General features: G+C 41.8%; 1 protein-coding gene across 3 annotated transcripts in view; it reads left to right on the top strand.

Annotated features, from left to right (window-relative positions):
- The window catches only part of ROR1 (receptor tyrosine kinase like orphan receptor 1), a 155,445-nt gene that overhangs the window by 26,245 nt on the left and 105,668 nt on the right, over positions 1–23,532 (top strand). The window contains exon 2 of one of the 3 annotated variants that reach the window (XM_065071994.1): positions 15,410–15,475. The exons of 1 other annotated variant lie outside the window; for it this stretch is intronic. In XM_065071994.1, coding sequence (XP_064928066.1) covers positions 15,410–15,475 — 66 coding nt within the window. Of the gene's footprint in view, positions 1–15,409; positions 15,476–18,026; positions 18,049–23,532 lie in introns of those variants that run through there. One more of the 3 variants, XM_065071993.1, reaches the window with a different exon arrangement.

Raw genomic sequence — 23,532 nt, 5'->3', positions numbered from 1 at the left:
CGGAGAAAGAGATAATTATCTCAGATTCAAACCCTGAGCTCTCCTTGCTCAGGTGGGAACTGTCACCTCCAGACCACTTGCACAGAGCCTGGAGGGGACACGTTTGTACTGGTATGGTAGAAGCTGCTGGTCACACTGGTATCAGAGTCACAGTGTCATGACAGATACTGAATCTTGATTTTATACTCAGGGTGTCAAAACACTAAAAGGCCACTGCTCAACCCCATTCCCTTTCAGGGAGAGGTTCAAACTTTAGTCAAGAAATCCTCTTTTACATGTTTAGTAGGACAAATTGTTTGGGATATTTTTTATTACTTTTTTTTTTGTTTGTTTTAAATATAAATCTGATTTTAGGTGGAAATCATTCAGGTGCTACTTGCCTGTGGCATTTGGTTGTGTTGTGGGTGGGACAGTTCAGGGATGTAGCCTTAAAAAAAATCCAAGCCAGCCCAGCAATACTTTTAGCAGGTAATTCTGACACCATCGGTAAAGTGCCAGGTACTTGATTCAGCTTTTAAGTATAACATAGCAAAAAATGATGAGATACTGTAAAGTATAATCATAAGACATGAGTTAGTGTTTATAAAATGCTGCATTTTATATTTATAATCAGCTGCACAGTACTTGCAGCACAAACACCTCGCTCCTCCGTGAGGTGTGCTCGAAGCAATTTTTTTAGTGTACTTTGAGGTAATTGGTACTGTTTTGAGCGCTTTGCAATTTGCGTGTCCTGTTCTGCAATGAAAAAGCAATGAATTATTTCCAGCTAGTTATAAGCTGCTCTTATTCTGTCAACACAGAGTAGAAATCCTGATCATCTTTCTCCGTGACACCAATTTTCACACTTTCTGCAGTTAATGTAATTGCAAACGCTGCCAGATAATGGCCTGCATTCTGGGCAAGGAACTGAGACCATGTGTATTATCCCATATTTTAAAATAATTGGCCCGTACGTGTTACAGAGTTTGGAACTTGATTTTGGAAAGCAGCATTAATTCTTGGCAGCACTTTTTGGCACTGAGCAGCATGTGTTTTTGTGCGCGGCAGCTTTGTTGAGCAGCATGAAGAGGGTTAATGCTGATAACACTGGCAAAGTCTCCAGGGGAACTGACCCAGCCTGGCTCAAACAGTGGGGAGCTAATAGAAGTTTGCTGCTTTATTCAGAGCAGGGTAGTCAAGCATCTGAACTTCCCACCAAACTCTGTTTTCTATTGTGCTTTTGATGCCGGCTTTCTGTAGCGCTCTGCGCTAAAAGACAAACATTTGCAACTCCGTCCTTCCAATTCTGACTACACAGCATTTAGTCTTAAAGTTAAATCTGTAACAACGCTAGGCTTAGTTAAACAGACTGGTTGGGGAAAGGAGTTTTCCTATTTACAACTAAGAACATTTGATATATTTCAGAATAGAATATGTAAAGAAATAGAGTGCACTTACACTTGGATGCTGAGATAATGCTACTGGGTTAATCTTATCTGGAGTTTTCTTTAGAAATAAAGCTTCTAAGTTTTGATGAGGGTGAATGTCATCTTTATCTTTCTGAAGCACCTGAGGACCTGATTTCTGCTGTCAGCTCCTCACTGTAGTCTGAGCACTGCTGTTTGCTTAGTTCAGGTATTTTACATAAAAGAGGAAAAAAAAAATCACTTTCCAGTCAATGAAGCCTCAAGCTCATTTTTCTTTGTGACATTTCCCTTGTTTTTTTCCTCAGTACACATTTTTCTTATGCATATAAATTTTATTTTTAAACAAAAGTACACAAATGAATTTGCTATAAATTTGATGTACCTATAGACATGAGAGTGAATTGTCCATATACTGGCAATACACCATTGGGTGGATTGCTAAACTTACATATTGCAAAAAAGTTGTATATCTGTGCCTGGGTATGGAACAGTGTGTAGCTCATGAAGGTGCCAGGGAATTTTGCCTCTGTGAGCAAGGCCAGGAGACGGCCACGCTGTAAAACGTATATTGCATTGGGATCTACGAGTAACTCTTGACCTGGCCCAGACAACTGACTGACATAAAGAACAGGGTGTATCTGAACTCAGATACTTGGCAGAAACAAAACTGCCTTGTTGTGACTTTCTGTGATCCCTCAGTTGGAGTCTTTTCGAAAATCATAAGGATGGAGACCCTGTATTGAACGACTGTCTGGTAAGATATTGTTGAAAAGAGGCAGGGGGAAAAGAGTTTCTGAAGAATTTAGAACCCTGTTGATCTACTAACCCCATTGAAAAGACCAGCTGAAGCAGAAAGTCCCAAAAGGGTTAAGTGGAGGCAGGTGTTCAGTGGATATGATAAACTATATCCCTTTCAGCTCTCAAGAAATGTCTCATTTCTGCTGTGGGATGCAGACAGCAATGACTCTGTGCACTTCTTTATAACTAAATACCGTCTAAAGACTGATTAAGTTTCCCTGATACCTATTGTAGATATTCTTATCAAAATAAGTAAATGGTGGTGGATTTTTTTAATATAAGGAAAAGTTCCTTTTTTTCCTCTCCACCTAGACAAGCCCCTGTGCCGTCCTCTCCTGGAGCAGCGTGCAGGACCTGGGCTGCCTCATCCACCCGGGCTACATTCAGTCTGCTTATTTTACACACAAGCTGTTTTCCTTTATCTCCTTGTTCTCCTTCTCCAGTTCCAGGCGTGGAAAGCTGAAGGAGTCAAATTCAGGCTGTGAGGGCTTCTCCCTTGTTCTTCTCCGCCGTTAACATGCCTCTCCTGGTTTTACTGTACATCCCAAGCAGGTTTCCAGGTGACATGTATGGAAATACTGGCGAGGTTAATGGGACATGAGGAGAAATATTAAAAATCTTCATTTATATTGGGACAGCGGGCAAATCTTATTTCCAGAACCTCTTTTCGTCTGTAGGTGAATTCTGAAAACTCTTAAAACTTCATAGGATGCGCTGTCTGTTGCAGGATCTCCTCTGCCCTTCGCAGCGTTATCCCCTCCTCACAGCAAGTGTTTGGTGCTGTGCACCCAGAGCCACAGCTGATTTCTGAACAGAGCTTTTGTTTGGGCTTCATCTGGCACAGCACATTAGTTTAGTTCTGTTGTTTTCCTCTCCTGTTTCTCCAGCACTTTTAGGGTTGGTTGCATTTAGTTTTCTAGTAGGCCTGGTGAAAAGTAAGAGAACATTCTGAACTTTTAAAAAATGGGGTATTCGTATAGGACTGACTAATTTTTTTACTTGTTTTAGTGTAATTTATTTAAATATGAAATGTTAGAGCACATGTTAACAGGAACAAAAGATTCCAGGAATTTTTCATTTACCAAAATGAATTTTAATTTATCAAAAGGCCCCGACATCTCGAGGCAAGCACGACATGTCCTTTGTGTTTCAGTCTGGCGCTGGCTCCCAGCCACGAGGCCGTGAGGGATCGTTTTCACCCGAGGCCTCTTGTCGTTGGAGGAAATCAATCTTGTGTGATACAAAATGCCCGAGCGTTGAAGGCCCGTCCATCTTCAGGAGCTTCAGACTCATTCCCTTCTTTTCAGGGACTTGGCTTGAAGGCAAAGGCTGAACTCTCTTCTTGTCCAAGAAAAATGAACAAGCCTTGTAAAGATGCTTTCTCCTCTGACTGGATGTCTATTGAGCTGGAAGATTTTGACTTCTCCCTGGAGTGGGGAAGATGTGGGTGGCCTTCAGCAGAGACGAGGCTGCCGAACAATGCGGCCATTGTTTGAGCTCCTCCAGGAGGTGGCCGAGTGTTGCTTTAACGTGGTGGTTCTGTTTCTGGTGGGCTGGTAATACTGAGGCATTGCTTTTTGTCTTGTAATTATAACAGTATTAGCTAAAGTTTTCTCCCTTGCTTGTATTAATTAGTCAGTGATGTTGATGGGATAGTATTTGGGTTACTCTCTCTTCATGTGTGAGGGTAGGAGTCTATAAGAAATAAGGGTAGGAATCTATAAGAAATAAGCGTGGAATCAGAAAATATGCGTTTTCCCAGGGAATGTATTTGAGATGGCAGCTTGTGAACACTCTCTGCATTATGGTTAAAAAGGAGTAATAACAACAACAAAAATAAAACTGCCATCTTAAGTCTTATAGCCCATTACATTAGCGTGACCAAGGTACTGGTTTCTGAAGCTCATGATACCCAGGGACCTACCGTGGGGAGCTGAGGTAGTTGTCACGTCCCAGCCACCAGATACCCCGTTTACAGCAGTGGCTGGAGTAAGGATTCTGCTTGTCTTTGCAGAATAAATTGGCTCAGACCTTCTGTAATTACTCCCTTTTCTCCTCATTTTTTTAAAATTACATGTTTAATTTGGGAAATTATTTAATACAGACTTCTGTATTCTAATTGTAGTTTCTGTCTGCTGTTACTTGGGGAAGAACTGCTGTGTTCTCTGCTCAGCAGATAGGAAGGCACCTGGCTGAAGGCCTCCTTGGGGGAAGCCTTTAGTTTTTTTGAGATAATCTGCAGTTTGTTCTGTTTCCTCACAGCTGCTTTTTAGAAAAACCCTAACTCCTTCAAGTTGGTATTAAAATGAGCAAGTAAGAAGTCTGTTTTCTCTTTGCTGGCCTACATGGCATTTTACCTTATAAATCATCTGTTTGAAGCGTGTGGAATCTGGAGCAATATCCATGGCAACACGTTACACACACATTGCACAGCTGTAAGTCCACGAGAGGGGAAATCTGGGTGTCACTGAAGTGCACACAAAACTCTGGTATGCAGCGGGCCCGAGGCTTCACACCCTCTCCAAATTTCTGCTGGATTAAATGCTCCACACCGGGTTTTGGGTTGTTGGGGTGGGCTTTTTTATTTGTTTGGGGTTTTGTTTTTCAACTAAGGTAAGACTGAGCAGCTGCTGCTGCTGGAGTCATTCGGAATGAGTCATAAGGGGGTAGAGTGGAAAATATTTTTAAATAATTGCATTTTGCTTAAGAAAAACATACACATAATGTTGAGGCAGTTCAGGGCATAATGGACTTGTGGCCCTTGCTTTCTGAGATGTACAGAACCTGTATCTTTCTCTGGAGTGTGTGTGACTAAAGGCACTCTGCACTTCTGTGAGATGTTCAGCCCCCGCATCCCCTTCACAGAGAATGCTGTGCACATAGGTTTATGTTCAGCAGGCAGGAAAGGAAGATTTGCTCAAGGATTATGCTGCAGGAGGGCTGAAATCAGAGCAAAGGGCTTATGCTGACGGCAGGATGCTTTGCACTCCCAGGAGGGCAACACACTACAGGCGTCAGAATTGGGCTGTTTCTGTTACTAGCTACAATTCTCGGTCTTGCAGAATTATCTGGGCTTTGTTTCGGGTCCAGTGCTGCGCTTCCAGACTCTGCCACGTTACGTTACCGAAGGAAATGTCAGCGTCTGGCGTTGCCACCCAGAGAGGAGAGGTGATTACAGCTCAGACTGTTACTTATGAGAATTCAGCCTGGTATTTCTGTCATTGTCGCAGATCTTCATAAACCCTAATCTCCGTGACCAGGGGCAAAAGTAAGAGAATTGAACAACCAAACAGTTGTTACTTAATTGAATGTATTACATGCAGATGTGAGAGAGCAGACTTTAATAATGTGCTTCCAATATAAAATGTTAAGGAGCTGCCACAATAATTGTTCTTATCCACTGAGATTAGGACTAGCTATGGTCTTAAAGACCAAGCTATTAGTTAGATGATGGAATAGCTGTCATGGAATTGCTGTTATTCCTGGTCTTTAAGGATGTTTGGCCACTTGTGGTAGAGCTGATCCTGCTTTGAGCTGAAGGGAGGGAAGCGGTGGTGTCTCCAGCACGACCTTGGCTCTGCTGTAGGTAGCATCTTTGCAAAGATCTCCAGAATGGGAGTTGCTGTACTTAGAACAGTGGAAATAAGCTTCCAGAAAGTCTAAGTTTGTTAGATTTCCCTTAGCGGAAAGGTGAGGATCCTCATTGCTTCTCCAGTGATTGTCCTGCTCATTTTTGTTGGACCTGCTGTTGTAGAGTGTGTCTGCAGGGTGACTGATGGCTTTGCTTTGCTGTGAGTGGGAACTCACTCAGCTCCAGACTCATTTCTCTTTGTCTGTTCGCTAAAGGGTCCTCTGAACTGTGATAGTGGAGGTTGTGTCACAGTGCCTGCCTACCACAGCTTTTCTTCTGCTATTTATTTTCCAGAAGAAAACAATGGATATAGTGGATAAATGAGAAAGAACATGAACATCAGCATTGAGTTAAATAAACAGGGAGTGGTGGTTCTTTTGCTGTGGTTGTGTCAGATGTGTTGGGCAAAGTCATGGCACTAGGATCTGCTAATTTCTTCCTGCCATTGGCAAATATCCCTGTCACTTGCCTGTCCGCAATGCTGGCTTCATAATAAAAATTCAATGAACTTGCACAGTGAGATTAGTTTTTAAGGCTTGTTCCAAATTCGAATGGAAGGTGAGCCCTGGTTTCTTCTCACCACAGCAGAAGTGCAGCCGTGACCTGGCAAGGGCAACAAAAGCAGTTATTGTTAAAAACAGCACGAGAAACTAGAGGCTCCTGGCTCAAAAGCCAGTGCCCAGACTCCCCAGGCACATGACACAATTTACCAACATGCAGCCTGGTTTTAGCAGTTTTAGTGTCAAACATATATCATCATTAGTCTCACTCCAGCAGCCTATGTATTTTCCTTTTCTTTATTTTCTTCCTGAAAGCTGCGAGCAGCTCCAGTAATTCTTGAGAATAAATCTTATTTCATCAAAGCGAGTCCCTCGTCCAAAGCCCTGTTTATCTTTGCGGCTCTGTCTGGGCTTTGATTTTTCAGGGAGTCAGGAGTGGCCGCATTGTGCTTCCTGACCAGATGTACAAACAGCGATCGCGCGGGCACTGGGATGAGCCGCATTCCTATCATTATTTTGCAATGATAAGATCTATTAAGCTACCAGGACAGTCGTTGTTTGTTATGTTGATTCATAACTTTATTAATTCCCAAGGAGCTCATTGATTTGATAAATTCTGTCAGGAGCACAGTGCTGTGAAAAGAACTAGTAAGTACATGTAATCCAAATGACTTTCACATGAAAATCAAGTGTGTGCTCACAGCCTCTTGGTTGATTCTCTGAGTACTTTCTTCCAAGGGACTTTTAACTGTGAAGCTTCAATTGATAGAAATGCCATAATTATCTGCATGTGTATCTAAAGATGAAAATATTTAAATGATGTTAAACGTCATGCAATGTGGCTTTAGCTGATGGTGTGCCAATAGAGAAAAATCTAATAGATTTTAAAGGCAGAATTTTGAAGTTCTAACCCTAAATTTCCCTCTACTGAAAGAGAGAAGATGGCTCTCCATGAACATGCTCATTGTGCAGGCAGAATTCTGTCCCGCTCTGAGTCTGATTGAAGCATATAAATGATTTTTCCTGAGTTTGTGCGAGTCTCTTGGGCACAACAATTTAAGAAACATTTGACCTGCCCTGGAGGGGTTTATTGTAGCTTAGACTGTCTTAACTCAGTGACTCGGGAGACACCAGTTCCAACAAGCTGTTGATACTTTTAATTTAGCCTTTTCTGAATTCCTGTCAGTGGTCTGAACGTAGCCAGAATGGCTGCCTACCTCCTCCCCTGAAACATTATTTAATTGTGGTCAGTTCTGGATAGTTACGATTTATGATCTGTTGGTTGTGTTCATGAATGCTTTGGGAATGGCGCTCTTTTCTTGGACTGAGTTTGTCCAGATGTATCAATATTTTGCTTTGGATGATATAAAATAAATGATCGAGATTAACTGCCTGCGACATTCTCTTTTTAACAATGAAGTAGGACTATTTTTCATATTGGGAGATGCCTTTCAAACAAATATTGAGGTTTGCAAGGTGGTTTTAGCAGCCTGTGCACAAGTGGTTTTCCATTAGCTTTTGCTGTGTCTTTTTGGCATCCTGAGAAGACAGTGGGGCATCTGCTCATGATAATCTGCAATAAAGGCTTCCGATGGTGTGATGATGACCTAAGTGTGAAAGGATGGAGTGAAATCTTCTCAGCTAGTGCTGCTCTAGTAGGAGATGAGCTGGGAATTGGTTTGGAGAATTTCGTGATGAGAATGGAAAAGCTATAGTGTGATTTTTATTTATTTTTTTCTTCTTAAGTTTCATTAGCTCTGGTCAAACAGAACAGGTCAGATCTCCAAAGGCTGATGTTATCTCGGGCTCCTCACAGCTTTGCTCCTTTGTTGCCGCTATTCCTTGGGGTGACACTGTGCTCTGTGCAAGGGGCTCCTGAAAAGAGCAGCGCTAGGCACTTGCATGACAAAACCACGGAGCTGACAGTTGCTAATGGGACAGAAGAGCCCATTTCCCCTGCTCTGCCAGCAGAAATTGGTCATTCAGAGCCTCCAGCTGTTAGGGGGGAAAAAAAAAGATGAGAACTCATCTGAGGAGTCTCTGACAGTGACTCGGATGTGACTGTTCACATCAGGCGCTGTGAAAGCTACAGCTCTGTTCTTCAGTGGGTGTTTGTTGTTTGTGCGACCGGAATAGTTCACTTGATCGCTTAATAGCTCTTGGGTTCAGCAGATGACTTGCCAGGTTGGACCAAAGACCCCCCCAGACAGAGCATCTTGTCTCTGATGGATGGCCAGGAGCCCAAATTGGGCCAGCAGAGTCAAACCACTGCAGCAATAGGATCGTGCCATGTTCAGATGTGAAGTGTCTTGAGCTGCAAGTGGGTTATTAGTTTTGCAATTTGATGTAAGAAAATCTGGTACAATCAAAATGAGTGTAGGGTATAGAGATATAATAAACCTATTGGAACAGTTAGTGGTTTTCTTTGGGAAACAGGAAGAGCAATTATCATTTTGATATGTTAATTTGTGCATTTAAAATTATTCCAACTAGGTAGGAAGGATTTTCTGCATAAGGAATTGATGGGGTCAGGCTTCCAAAGCTACGCTTGACAGATTGACTTGGGTTTGATGGGAGGGATGCTGGAAATGAGGGGATCTAAGTATGAGTCAGCCAAGCTGGGCTGCACAAAGTCCTGACCTGTGCTTTGTTTTACAAATGTACAAGTAAATTGTCTACTTTGAGGTTGGAAACAGTTGGATTTTTCAAAGAAAGAGCTGCTTGCCCAGGATTAGGTCTTTGATATTTCTCAATTGTTTTGTTTTTCTAAGCTAGAGAAAGCTTTGAGCATGTAATACCTGCAGAGCTATTATTTTTTTGTGGAAAGCCAATCTGATAATAAAACAACACATGCAGCAAAAGGAACACTTTAATTTCTTTTGCAAGTATATAATATTTCATATAACCTCCATGTGCACTTCCAGTAGGATGGAGGTAATTAAAGACCAAACACTTGTTTTGTCCGTATCTAATAATCAACACTGATAAACCAGCCTAAACTTTTAAATTGCAGGGGAAAAAAGGAGTTTTCTGTTTGGAACATGCGTATCTCATTCTGAACTCCGAGCCTGGTGTAGCTACAGCCAATGAATTTGCTTCTAAATTGGAACCAGAAAGAAAATCTGGTTAATCTGCTCTTTCATTGTGTGAGCCTTCTGCTGCGTTACCCATACCTTTCAGTGGCAATACCTTGTCTAAATTGGGGATATTTTACTTATTTTTAAAGGTATGGCTGTAGTGAGAAGTTGGGCATTTCAGCTGAAGCTGATTACGTTAACTTTGAAAATATTTGACTAAGCTTTCGTTTGGTTTGCTAGCGCATTATATCGAGGTGACAGTAGTTTAATTAGAAAACGCAGTTTGTATTTATGGAAAGTGTTCACATGCTGTCTTTTGTGAAAGCTGAAGAATTCAAGAAGGAACACAATGTTTCCCACAAACCATACATCTCCACAATTCTACAGCCTCTCAGCAGCTGGACTAAAAAGGTTTTTAATGCAAGTTATGTGTTTAATTAGGGAAGGGAGCCTTGGCAGATCTTCTGACTTTGAGCTCATTTTAAAGTCTTGAAAAGAAAAAAAAAAAAGAAATCAATCCAATTTGGTTTAATTGTCATATATAAATTAAGAACTCGTTTTTTTCCACTTAACAAAGATATATTTTCGGGCCTCTCCAGATAGATTGCACAGGGCAGTAACTTTCAAATGAGGAGCCTGGGGCCAGAATTGAGCAGTTGGGGTCTCCTGGTCCCCAGAAGAACCCGCAGCAGATCAGACCCCCTGTCCCAGCCGTACGAGCATCTGCCTCTGGAGATGTCCAGCCCAGAGAAGAGGGCTTGTGCCAAAAACTCAAACCCTCTTGAGGTTGGACTGTGGGTAAGAAAATAGCTTGCAGGAGATCCCCTCCCTCCTTCTCCAGGAGGCAAGGCCAGGCTCTGGTGATGGGGTTTTCCACCGCTCCCTTTTCCAACTGGTAAATGGTTTTGGGTAACAGAAGTTTATTCCCTTTGTAACAGTTCTGCATGGGAGAAGATTAGTATGAAAAGATAGAAATTAAATGGGTGTAAACCACAATAAGTACAGATTGCCTACCAGTTCCTTCTGCTAGGTTTAAACTCTTGATAACAGATATAAAATGAATTTGAAAGAGTTTCTTCAAGCTGACTGAAATTTCTGTAGTGTCTTCACAAGGAAACACAGTGGATTTGAGCTCTGGGATTGCTGTATGGCAAGCTGACTTAAAAATATTTCAGTTTCTTTATGGATCTCCTATCAGCCCTCGTTTTCAGGACATAGGGTTGAATACAGCTGAGGATGGATGATTTGTATTTTTTTGAAGCTAAACTGGGAAGGTTTCAGGGGTTGCAAGGTTAGTAGCCTCATTCATTAAGTTCTTTTAAGACCCGCCGTGTGTCACTGGGCGGCTGCCGCGCCGGCTCCTCCTGCCCTCGAGAAGCCAAAATGTTGAAGTGGTGGAGCTGACTGGATCTGACAGAGAAATTCTTCACGTCTGGCCTAGATGTCTAAGTAAATTTGGTATGTATCTTGTGGGCTGGGGCAAGTGCTGGAAGCTATTAGAACGCTGAACAAAAAGCTCTATTCAAGGACTATCGCCTTCCTGTCGGGGTAATCCAAGTATCAAAAATTTTAAAATATGGGATAGGAGACTGCGGCTGCCACAGATGAGAACTTTTAAAGGTGTCTAGAACATCACTCACTTTAAAATGTTGCTTCTATGGTATATGATTAATTTGAAAAATGCAACAAAGCAGCCCAATAGAACATATACATATATATCCAATTAAATAAAATTGAACACTTTTAATAAAGTGGAGTTGCAAGCTGGTAAAAATTTTCTCTTGTCACTCAAAGTTGGGCCAGGAAAACATTTTTCTTTCCCTTGAAATAGCTGTATTTATTATATCTGACCTGTTTAACATCGCTGGTTTTACTTAAGAACTAGAAAGAAACAAATGCTTTTCATCGTTTGATGCCTTTTTTGTAGCATGAAATTGTGTTACCAAGAAAAATAAGGTAGAAATGGTTTCCAAAACACAGCCCAGAATAATCAAACTTTTTTTAAATGAAGCTGGTTAATCTTAATTGTTTGAATCTATTATAAATTATTTACTTTCTGAACAGCAGCTTGTTCTCCTTTTTAAGCTTTGAACTGGCTATATATGGGTTTTAATTTTCAGTAGTTTCTTCAGGAAAATGCGGTGAGAATACTTGTAGGTGCTTAGAGAAAGCCAGACCATATAAACTGGTTCACCTTCCAGTTGAGTTATCCTGTCTACTAGTTGCTTTATATATTTATATTATTTGCCTTTTATTTTATTTTAACCATTTCAAGTTGGCCAACGAACTGTGCAGCTGATACCAGGCAAATCAAGGTAAAAAATCAGTAACGTGACCCCAGTGGGCAGATGCTGAGGGTGTTGGGCTAAAGCGGGATTATTTCTGTTGGAATCACAGGAAATGGGCAAAGATAAAGGAGTCAAGACCGTGGGGGGCTGGGCTTGTACAGGCAAAGTTGAAATTTGCAGCTCGTAGCCTTTACATGTACGCTGAGACAAACCCAAGTCTACAGGAGCCCTTCCAATGGCTCTGAGAAGTGGTGGATTCGGTCTGTAGTGTGAATATTGAGATTGGTTGAGACAGAAGGCTTTAGTATATACATTTCTTTTATTTTTTCTTCCATAAATGGCAAAGAGCTGTGTTACAAATAGAATAATAGTAGACTTGCATTATTAGCTCCTTTCTTCTGCTGACTTCAAAGTGCTTTGGAGTTTGCATGGAATTTGCAGCTTTCTTATTGGAGAAACTGAGGCACGTGGAAATAAAATTCAAAATAGCATGGTGGAACAGCAAGACTGAGAATAGCGCTCAGCATAATTTCCATTCATATAAAGCATCCTTAGCTTTCATTAGTTTTCAGCTCTCCTGAAGCAAACCCTGAGTACTTTTGCCAACCAGGATGCCCAAGAACAGCATTAGTGATAAGACAGTAAGTGAAAGCCCTGGCTACAGGCTTTGCAAATGTACCAGTTTAATGTACGAAGGGTGATGGTCTCGTATTTCCATTGTATCTGTGTTCACTGTCATAACACAAAAATATTATATAAACCATAGCAAAAGCTATGAAAACTGGTAATGTATTGAGTTGTTATTCGCCAGTTTTCCTTCTTTTTTGCCTGTTTTTCTCTTTGTCCTTAGTAGCTTCCATGAAACATATTTCTTACTTCTGTTTTCCAGGATTTACTCTAGGAATTGCAGCTATACTAATGTAGAGTCAGAAATGCATTTTAGGTGCTTTGTTAAGAGTTAAAACTGAAGTGATTTTGTGCCCTGAACTTGGGGTGCTGTTTGATGAGAGAGCAGCAACATGGTCTTAATTCTAACAGGTTTGTCCTTAGTTACAAATTGGAGATTTTAAGTTCTTAAAAAAATAAATTAAAGTTATATATCAAATTATGTTCATATTTTAAAATTCCTATATAATGGATATTAACACATGTTCAGTTTTATTTGAGCTGCTGCTTCACTGGACCCATATAGTATAAGCACGATCCTTTGGCAGATTTTTTCCAAAAGTAAAATAATCTTTTGGGCAGGAGACTTGTGCTTTTGGCTGGGGTGAGAGTCACAGGCTGAGTTGATTTTACAGCCATCTGACTGAATGGATATGTTGCCAGTTTCTTTTTAGAGATTCTATTCTCACTAATTGAAAAAAACAAACTAGAGAAGAGCTGGAGACATGCACAGAACATGTACAGAAAGGAGACCAGAACAGCTTTTGTGTGTTTTCTGTGTTTCAGAAGAGACTTTAATTTTACTTTGTTTAGAAATTATTACTTTCAGCCATGCATTGCAAGCTGAAGCAACTTGGAATGATTAGACTTGGCAATCAAACTGTAGATAATATTAGAAAAATAATACTCCGACTCTTACACCTTCCACAGCCCTGATTGGTTATGGTTTGAAGGCAGATTTCTCTTTCCTGCCTAAATTTGTGGAGTTTTTATTTTGTTTTTTCCTTCTTTAGCTCCGCTGCTGGTCACGGTGAGCAGCAGGTTGGTGGGTTCGAGAGGCGATTCCCATATCGCTCTGGTCTCTCTGTTGGGTCTCAGCAGTTGCACGTTTTTCTGTGCATGAAACTGAAAATTATAATACGTGAGAAATCTGAAGAATTGTAATAATTCACTGTTTGACTGCCAGGCTTGTGGCAATCTGTTGGGGCTGCAGGGAATAATTTTTCTCATGGGACAAGCCGTATTATTTCTAGGTATGTGATGTAGTTGTTAGGTATTTACTACGTGAACATTAGCAATTGGTTTTAACTTTCATCAGTTTTGTTCTTGTAATTCTTGTCTTTGATGTCGTGTTTGCTTTGATAGGGCCACAGTAATTGGCACGTGGCTCCACACTGTTTCTGTAGAACACATATGGAATAGTTTGGTAATTTTAATGATTTTCAGTCCAGTGCTAAGGTAGATGGTGCTTTTTTATTACGTTTTACTTCTGTCTTTTCTGGAAATAAGAAATAGGAACACAAAACACCCTCCTGCTTAAGAGAAAGGAGGCTTTAATTTCTTAACCAGTTAATAATTCATTACTTTGTTTCTGTTTGTACAACTATTAGTGAAATGTGCTGTAAAGATCTACCTGATTGCCTGAAGAAACCTGTTACACGTAACCATGCAGAATGAAATGGAAAGCACCTGCCAGGCCCTGAGTAACGCAGCTCTGGCTTTAGACTCCAAAACAAGTAGGGCAAATGCTATTAAATGGTGGACTGGGACCCACTGATAATCCAGCACTGAATCGAATTGCCAGATTTCACTTGTCATGACAATGGAATTCCAGGATCACTTTATGCTTTTTCCATTTGGTAATAAAGATATATTTTCCTTACTGTTTTTATTCTTAGTGTTGACCATTTTCAGGCTTGAAATCTATAATGTGACTGAGTCAAACCGAGATATTCCGCCAAACATCAGAAATTGGGTATTTTTCCCTACTGAAAACTTAGGCACTCTAAATTCCAAGGTTGAAATTTTAAGTGCTTAAAAGCTTGACCCAAAGTCTGTTGGGTCAACGAAAAAAGACTCGCATTGATTTTTAGTGGGCTTTGATCAGCCTGTAAGTAACTACAATTTATCAACTTATTTCCATGCCATTCTTTTTCATTTTCTGTAAGGTTCACAGAGGAAATAGGTTTTGCTAGTGCCAAGAATGAATCTGAAAGCTGGATGGCGGGGGGAGCAGTAGGCGCAGGCCGAGGGCTCGCTCCGGTTTGCAGCGGCGCAGCTGTGGGTCTCGCTATCTTGTCCGATCAGCTGCTCTGCTGATTTTACAAGAGATGTGCTGATTTATGTGCTGTGTTGTGCTGCACACCTGAGAGCGGGGCAGGCCGCCCTCGGCTGAAAGCACAGGTATTGTGGGTAGATCTGTCATTTGCTGATGTTCAACTGATTGGAAGAAGGTTTAGGAAGAGTTCACTCTTTGGCAAGCGCATTAATAACCAAACGCGCATGTATAGTAAGTAAACTTGCACTGCCAGTTGTCTTTCAGTCCTTGGCTCACAGACTGGAACCCTTTGCCAAAATCAGCGCTGGGGCAGGTTCTGGCATAATTGAAAATATACAGTGGAAATCTGGCTGTATGCAGGGCAAACACAAAGGCAAAAGAACGCCCGTCTTTTGTCTTCTATTAGCTAGAGCTCCCTGTTTATCTCTTGTCTAGTAGTGCTTCCATGTAGACACCATTTTTGTACTGCTTCTTCAAGACTTGTCCATGTAAATATCTTACTACAGAACAAAGTAAGGCAACTGATACACAGTAAAAGCTTGAGCTAGTGTTTGGGAAAAGTACAGAAAGTCTTATTAATTAATATCTAGTAATTGCTAATAGATTTTGTGTCCTGTTTCAGGGTAACTCCCTATTTATTCCTGCAGATATGAATTTTTAAATCATCTCTTTTTGTGGTGTTGAGGGCAGAACTACAATAGTTGGGTTATGTGATACATGGCAGTGTGGGCTGCTGGTGTATGACCAGAGATGTCATTTATTCAGGTACCTATGGTTCATACGGAGTTGTTTATGAGAAAGAATCCACAGGAGCTGTGTTGGCACGCAAGGGTAAGGAATTTTCCTTTTTTTTTCCAAGCTGGCAGCTTAGTGACTCACTTCAAAGGTATAAACACGTCTTTATTCCTGTATACCATTGCCTTTTATCCCTTTGCTAATCCATAGGTTTGGGAGACTTATCCCATGACTAAAACACAAGCTGGCATATAAGATGGAAGAATGTAGAGGAAAAAAGAAATTGAAGTGCACAGTTCTGTAGATGAATTTGATTTCTGCCTTGAGATAGCTTTCTCCTTGTTTTGAGTGAAGAATGGAGATGGAAAGCATCGTGAAAACCTCCTCAACCAACAAACCCTTTGATCTGAGGTCCTGTTCATGTATAGGGTTCAGTCTGGGCTGGGGAGCTGGGGTGCAAGTGAACTCATCGGTTTGGGGGAGCTCCCGGATCAGAGTACGAGCAAAAGCAAGAAAGCAACACACTCTTTGCTTACCTTGCAGCAACTTCTTTTTATGTCTGTTTCTTCAAGTGGTTTTTCTTATTTCTGCTGGTTTTCCTGAGGGTTTCTTGGGTGTTGTGTTTTTGTTTGTTCTGCTTAGTTATTTCTTGTTTTTTGAACCAATCGCCCCATTCCACTGGAGATAATAACCGTCTCATTTCTTTTTGAATGCAGACAGTTGGTTAAGACCTGTCTCCTCTGATAAGCAGCACACACAAAACTGCAATAACTCATGCCGCTCTTGCTTTTTCCGCCGCCTCCTGGAGCCCCAAGTGCTGCGTGTCACCTTCAGGGAGTCAACGTCACAATTCCCTGCAGCATTTTGCTTTCTCTTGGAGGTCTCACATCAAGGTACTGACCTGATCTGACCTCTGTCACCTTCTTTGACCCAAAACCATCACAGCCTGAGGTGTTCTTGCAGGAACACCTGTGACATGCACTTTTTTTCCTACTGGAAAAAACTTCTGAGTTTTTCTTTCACACTAATTTCATCTAAGCACTGTATTTTCGTCATTCCAGAGGTAACGATTTGCAATTACTTAATTTTGCTTCCAAGGATAGCATCAGGATTTAATAAATACTAACTTGACAGAATTTACTGCCTCATCATGTGGTACTTTTAGGATTGTGGAGAAAAATAGGAGAAGTCTTAAGTGCCTGTGTTCTCTGAGAAGCACCAGGTTTGTGCCTCTGTCACGTCCTGGCATGTTCTGTCCTTGTTCAAATTTGGTAGGAAGCTCATGATTTTAAAGCCCAGTTAGACATTTTTCTTACTCTTCTTGCCTCTTGATGTTTGCTGGCCAGTGGGAGATCATTATACTTTAGATATAATATATATGTATGCAATGCATGGTTGCAAGTCATTATCGACCCTGGTATCATATTTGTAGTTCCACTTTATGCTCAGCTATTTTTCTTGTACTAAAGGTAAGGTAAACCTTACCCAAAGTCAGCAGTGTTGGGAAGGTTTGTTATTAAAGGCCTGTGATTTGCATAGCTGATATATTCAATGTCTTTAAACATTTCTGATGGCTAAACATAAAATCACATAGCAACTTAGGCTGAAAGGCAGGTCATTAGGTCTGAGTCCCAGCTTTGAAGTTAGATCCAGCTTTAATGTTAGATCAGGTTGCTCATAGCTTGAATGGTTTATGTCTCGTGCACTTGGAGGAGTTAAAATCAATTTGCTAAGCGATAATACTTGAGGTTAATAGTATTTCTGGAACACTTAGTACCTTGAAGTAAACCTTCTGGATGTGTCCCATGTTTCAGTACAAGTTTGCATTGTCACTAATAGGCTTTTGATAATAGAGCATTTTCTCCTAACAATGGATTAGAGTGAAAGAAGGCTGCTTCTCAGCAATTAAATGACACTTATTCTTGTGCTCTTCATTCAGCTATTCCCCAGCTGCTGACAAAAGATGCTTTCTCTGAATCCAGAGCAGCAAACCGTCTCCTCTGTGTTAGGAAAATACTGTAAATTCCAGATGCTTTGCAACTCAGCTTGGCTGAAACTTTGTGTTCAGGGAAAAGTCTACTTCTTTATTAACAGCAAAGTTTTGTTGGAAATGATACGGCTCAGATTTTTTTTCCACATTTTTTCCTTAGAAGTTAGTTGTTTTGATTTTAAATTCTAATGAAATACTGAAAACTCTATGGACAGATTTCCATCATTAAAGAGTTATATGTGAGAAAAAGGTTTCCCGCCCAGTTACGATTTTAACCTGCGCTCCCCAATTCCCAACACTGGTGTTTCTCAGTAGCCCTTGTTCCCTGAGAATTTCCACAAATGGCTCATTTTTTTTAATGAGTCATTTGCAAGCACATGTATGTTTGCGTCAGCAAGTGCATTTTATCCACTTCACGCACACCTTTAAACACAGATTTTTGTGGGTATGTCTGTTTAACACAGATTTGCAAATCCTGCTCTTCCATCGCTGCCTTTTGGGTGCCATCGTTTCCTAAGGGAGGTGCTCAGCAGCAGGAGATAACTGGCAATATCTTTAATTAAAAGGCTTGCTGGAGAGCAAAGGGCCCTCTGCCAGTCACCAGAACAACTGTTGCTGCTGCGAAATTATAACTGCGTGTTTTGGCACAAATGCCGTGTGCCCACCCCCGTGCTCTCAGGTATGGTTTTTATCTCCTCACGATTTACTTGTTTGTGTTCACAAAGGATGTGGCATTTTTTTTTTTCCTTTCACTGTCATGTGGTTTTCATTCCGCTGTTCTCATTGTGTCTGGGGATTTTTAGCCTTTTGCGGCAGGCAGGGAGAATTGTTGCTTTAGTTTATAACGCTCTGTCAGGCTTGTGTCCATAAATAATCCACGGTGGAGCAGTGATTACGCTGCATTTCCCCAGGAGCTGCAGGCTACCTTTGCACTGGACATGCACCCTCTGCATTGCTTTAGGCATTTGAGCGACTCTTATTTTCAGTTTGCTTTAAGGAGTTGCAAATGGACAATTTTTTAAATGGTTTGTTATTGTTATTTAAGTTGATTTAGTATTCAGACTTGTGCGTTTGTGCTTTAAAAGGACTGCAAATTAAAACCAGTTTGAGTCAGGAATGTGTATTCACTACAGCTTTGGAACATGTATGGAATCTGAAGTTTATGGCTTTGAAAGCACTTGCCCTCTTTCAAATGTTTCTAATAAGATAGAGTGTGGTGATTTACACCTCTTGAGATATTGAACTGCTCTCCAAGAATGTTGTTTGGCTTTTAAAGAAAGCAAGCATTGGTGGGCCCAATTTTGGGAAAAGAAGGAAAAAAAATATGTGATTTCCTTGAGACTTGAGCATTATGTGTGTAAAAGAATTCATTATTTAACACTTTCTCTGCACAGCAGGTAGGCATTTGGGATCCATCAGCAGAGCCCTGGTGTGACCTGCTTTTCCTCCTGCTCCAAAGGGCGTTGCTGTACCAGGAAAAGAAAATTGGATTGTGTTCCCCAAGGAGGCTCCTTGTCTCTCTGCTCCTGGGCTCTGCCAGCCCATAGCACTCACAGCCCTTCAGAGCCAAAAATCCCGTGTTGCTGAGGCTGTGCCGGGGTTGTAGAGCTCGGTGTGACACTGGTCGATCACGCCTGGGCTCCCGACACAGCTGCGTCGTGGTGCTGGCAACACCGAGTGGCTCACACGTAGGAGAGGAGACATTTGGAAACAGTGAGCTGGGATTCCTTTTTATATGTGTATGTATTTTAATATAAAACAGGGTGTGTAACTCTTAAGTGCTCAAGGGTGTGTTTCATCCTAGATACAAAAAAATGAAGCATGCGTAGGGAAAGCAAAGGGAGAGAGGGAGCAGAGTGAAGTCTCACATCACATGTTGGAAGAGGAAGGGCTTGTAAAAGGGCATTTTGGAAGAGCTTCTAGAAATGAGAAATATTGTCTTAACTTGGGAAGCTGTGATGTGTTTCTCAGGGTGTTTTCTTTTTTTTTAAATGGTATAAATAAGGTGTGTTTTCCTTACATAAAATCGAGAATGTTGTGATCTTTATAGATTACCTACACTCACCCCATCCCAATGGGCCAGCGCCGCTTCCACCTGTGCTCTCCCTGCCTTTCGTTAGAGGTTATCAAATTACATTTGCAAATCCCAAGATGAGTTACAAATGATGTTTGCCCATTCTTTTGACCAGAAGAACTGAGGAGGGGAGGCACGAGGAGGGCAGGAGGAGGTTCAGGTCTGTCCTGGCGAGCGCGGTTCCAGTTTTAATCAGCGTGGTATTTCCTCATCCTGCGGGCCAGAGGAACACCTGTGTTTTTCTTAAATATTACAAGAGACAGTTGATGGGCCCTATCGTTTTGAAGGGAAACAAATTGGAGCCCATCTGCTTACACTGGCTTCAAAGGGTGTGCACTGTGCTCTGGCTGATGATTTTTAAAAAATTAGAGAGAGTGAGATCTCTTGGTGGAGCTAATAGGGCTCCAGTTAAACTGCATTAACAAAGCATCCATCCTGGAGAGGAGATGTCAGGGTTGGTATAAAAGGTCAGAGAGGTTTTGTGTGATGAGGTTTTAAAGCATTTCTTAACCTTCAGGGCTAGTTTTTTTGTTTTCAGGTAATGTTTTATTTGGAAGGGTAAACACAATTCTTCATTTCATTCTTTGTTTCATATAAAGCTATGTTAGAAAGCTGTGCAATTACATCCACTACTTTCTGTCCTGGATCTTTTTCCACTCCTGAGAACTTGAAGGGAAATTGTCACCCCCAGTTTTGCTGGTCTGTGACAGCACCATATGGCCCACACGGCTCCAGTGCTTTTGTTGGCACACGTGAGGGGTTTGGCAGGTGAGTGCAAGAAAAGCATAGCAGAAAGTGCTCTAACCACGTTTTGGAGGCAGCTCCATGAAAGCTACAGGGGCACAAATGTAAGCGAAGGGGACCTCTCTAATCTACGAAACTGGGAACTGTTTGCTCCTGTTCTCCCCCATGAATTCACTTGTTTGTGTTTTTAAAGGATTGAAATTTGAGTTGTGTGGAGAAAGATGATTACCGCTCGCAGAGGACTAGAGCATTTAAAAGCTGTGGTTTTTGTTTCAGCGTTGCACTGAAAGCCAAACCTGTGAAATTCTCTGTAAAGGGAACGGGGCCCAAACTCAGGGCGAGCTGCCTGGGGGGTGCGTGGAGCCATCGTCCCGGAGAGCCGGGGCTCCTTACGAGACACAGTCCTGGGAATGCTGTTTCCAAGCTCTGGGCTGCCCTTTAATCTGCCAGGTGGGCTGAAGGGAAGCCAGGAAACTGGAAGTCTTGGGAGCCACGGCTCCAAAGTGTCTGGCTCAGCCATGGTTGCAGGCTCTGGCTCCACGTCAGCTGCTGATGGGGAGCCAGCAAGGCCTCGCTTCCCAGCACCCCCGGGGGGCTGTACTGGGGGGAGGCGTGCCGGCAACTGGGAGCTGTGGGAACTGGAAGGCGCGTTGCCAAAGGGCTGAGAGCTGGAAGGGCAGGCTCCCCATTCAGCGAGCAAGGCTGCTTGCTGGGGGTGTAGTGAGCAGTGAGGGTCCCATCGCCACCCTGGCAGGGCTCTGCAGCAAATACTTCAGCATTGAACCATCTCCAGGTGATGTTTTGATTGTGCAGATTTGGCATTCTCCAGTGGAAACTCACTTTCTGAAAGAATTTCTCAACAGCATTCTTAAAATTCAAGGATTTTTTTTCCTTTTCAAACATAAATTAATTTTGGTGATTAAAGCCTTGCTTTTGTAGCAATAAGGTTGCCTGGTTTTGTGCCTTTGTTGGTGTTTGTTATTCAGGATTTCTGGTTAGCTTTCTGTATCAAATGTCCAGGAGGGTGATCCGTACATCTTGCATATGCTAGACTATAAATTCAGTCACATACAACGTAGGGAAAGTCTGGTTCCCACAGAAGTCAGTACAAGTTCAATATGAATGAACTTTACTGTAACATGCCAGGACGAGAGATTTAGGCCCTGGTCGTGTTATCAGATTGACTTATGTGGCATTCTAATGAAATATTGTCCTTTAAAACGTGTTGATTGGATCTTAGAGAAGATGTATCTTCAGTTGGAAGGTGTATTGGAAACACTGCTTTTAATCATGTGTCATTATATCAAGAAATGAAATATTGCACCTGAAGTGGGGAGGGTGAACCAAGACCAACCCCAAAACCCACAAAACCAAACCCTGAGGATCCAGGGAAAACCGCTACCTTTCCAAACAGCTGTGAACTCAGATTCAAAGACCTCCAGTTATTGCATAAACATGTTGCACAACAGCTATACTGTTAGCAAAATACATAAACACATGCTTACAATATTTCTCAGAGCAGATCATACCGCAGGGGCTGCCGACATCTTCTTGCGGACTTGGTGAGCTCTTCCAGCCCACCCGTTCACAGCTCTGAAGGAAGGAGAAAGATGAGGCGCTGGGAAACCCCCCGTGTATGTAGGAGGCATGTGCCCTGGTTTCTTGGACAGACAGTCTTCCCAGGGTTGCAGATTTCCTTTCCCAGCATCAAGATGGTGGTCTTGGCTTTTTTTCCTGCATCTTCTGCCGTTGTGCCCCTGTCCAGCCCATCTCACACATTCTTATTTAGCAACATGATCCCTCTTGCCCTTTTGTGCTGTTTTTTCTAGTACCCATCCTGATTTTCTCATAATCAAGCTTTAAATCCTGTTTGTACCCACCATGTAGCTTGGTGTTTCTTGATGGAAATTGTTGGTCCAGCCCAAGTTTTGTCCCTTTGAAAAAAGCTTTTTGTATCTCACAGTTGGTTTTCTTAAGAACCCTTTCCTTTGCCTGCTTGTTGTTCTAGGTAAATAGGAATTTGGTGCCTGATTTTTCTAAGTTAAGATTCTGTCCTCTGTGTTTTTTCCATTTTGTAACATGAGGAGAACACAGAAAAAAGCAGAATGGAAACGGGAGTGTACCAACCACCAGGGTATTGACTGGGAACCATCAGTGTGGGCAGGCAGATGAAAAGGCAAATGACATCCCAGGGTGTATCAGGTTAATAGTGGAGCAAGTAGTTTCAGCGTGAAAGGTTTTGGAAAGACCCTGTCTGGAAGTCTTGGCACAACTTAGGTTTATGACTCTGGAGACCATCACTGATACGGATGGGCTCCTTGGTGAGGCTGCAGAAATGGCTTGTTGTGTCAGGCCGAGTGCTTGTTCCAGTGAATGTCACTCTGTAGGAATAAAGCATTTATCCTCATAAATGCGAGAAAGGCAGGGAATGTAACTGAGGCAGAGATTAATGCCGGTTCAAAATTAAATCTGCCTAAACTGGTCATCAGTAAATTTAGCTTAATATTTTCAAAGTTGAAAAGTTGTTAGGCACTGGAATAGCTTTCCAACAGGAGCAGTTTGGACAAGAAACTTAATTAGTTTGAAGACGGCACTCATTCCATTCCTAAGAAGCACAGCGTGCCTGCAATTAAAGCGGGCTGCCCCAAATCGCCCTATGTGTCACTTTGCTCCGTCTGTCCTCCTGGAGCCCGTCCCGCACCTCGTGTCACGCCGGCGTCCCTTGCCCACCTGTCCCGATGCTTCTCAATCAAAGGACATTTTGTGGGGCTGATTCACCGCTGTGTTTTCACTCTTTGCTCCTTCGTATAATCCGTGCTCTTTCAAGCTAACAGCTTCCTGTCAGATGGCTTGCCAATAGCAATTGTGATCTTAATATTTCATGCCAGGTTCATCTCGCCGTCCTTGGAGGATAAATGAGGCTTATGTGTACTCCAGCGAGTGCATCTTTCCTTTTAGAAGGCCACGGTTAATTGCAATTAAACAGTCAGCCTTTGTAAAGTGAATATTATTATTGCTGTGCTGTGCATGTGCCATAAATTTGGGAATGGCTTACAAGCGTCAAGCAAATACAAATGTAGCCCTTTGCTTACTGGAATTTTTAATATATTTTAATCACCTGTTTGCCTTGGCAAAAACGTATATTTTAGATATTCAAATCAGTGGGAAAAGAAACTAGTAACTTTAAGTATAATTTGACATCTGTTCCTTTCTTCTTTTTCTTCATTATGTTTTTTCACAGGTCTCTTTGTTCTCAAATATGTTAATTTCTTGGGTTGTTTATACCACACACCTAAAATGTGGATTACAAAGAGTTCTTTAGAATTCAAAGTTGCCCTTATTATC

This window comes from Columba livia, chromosome 8 (genome assembly GCF_036013475.1).
Source record: "Columba livia isolate bColLiv1 breed racing homer chromosome 8, bColLiv1.pat.W.v2, whole genome shotgun sequence".
NCBI classification, from domain to species: Eukaryota; Metazoa; Chordata; class Aves; order Columbiformes; family Columbidae; genus Columba; species Columba livia.
This window is presented reverse-complemented; position numbering and strand designations above follow the sequence as displayed.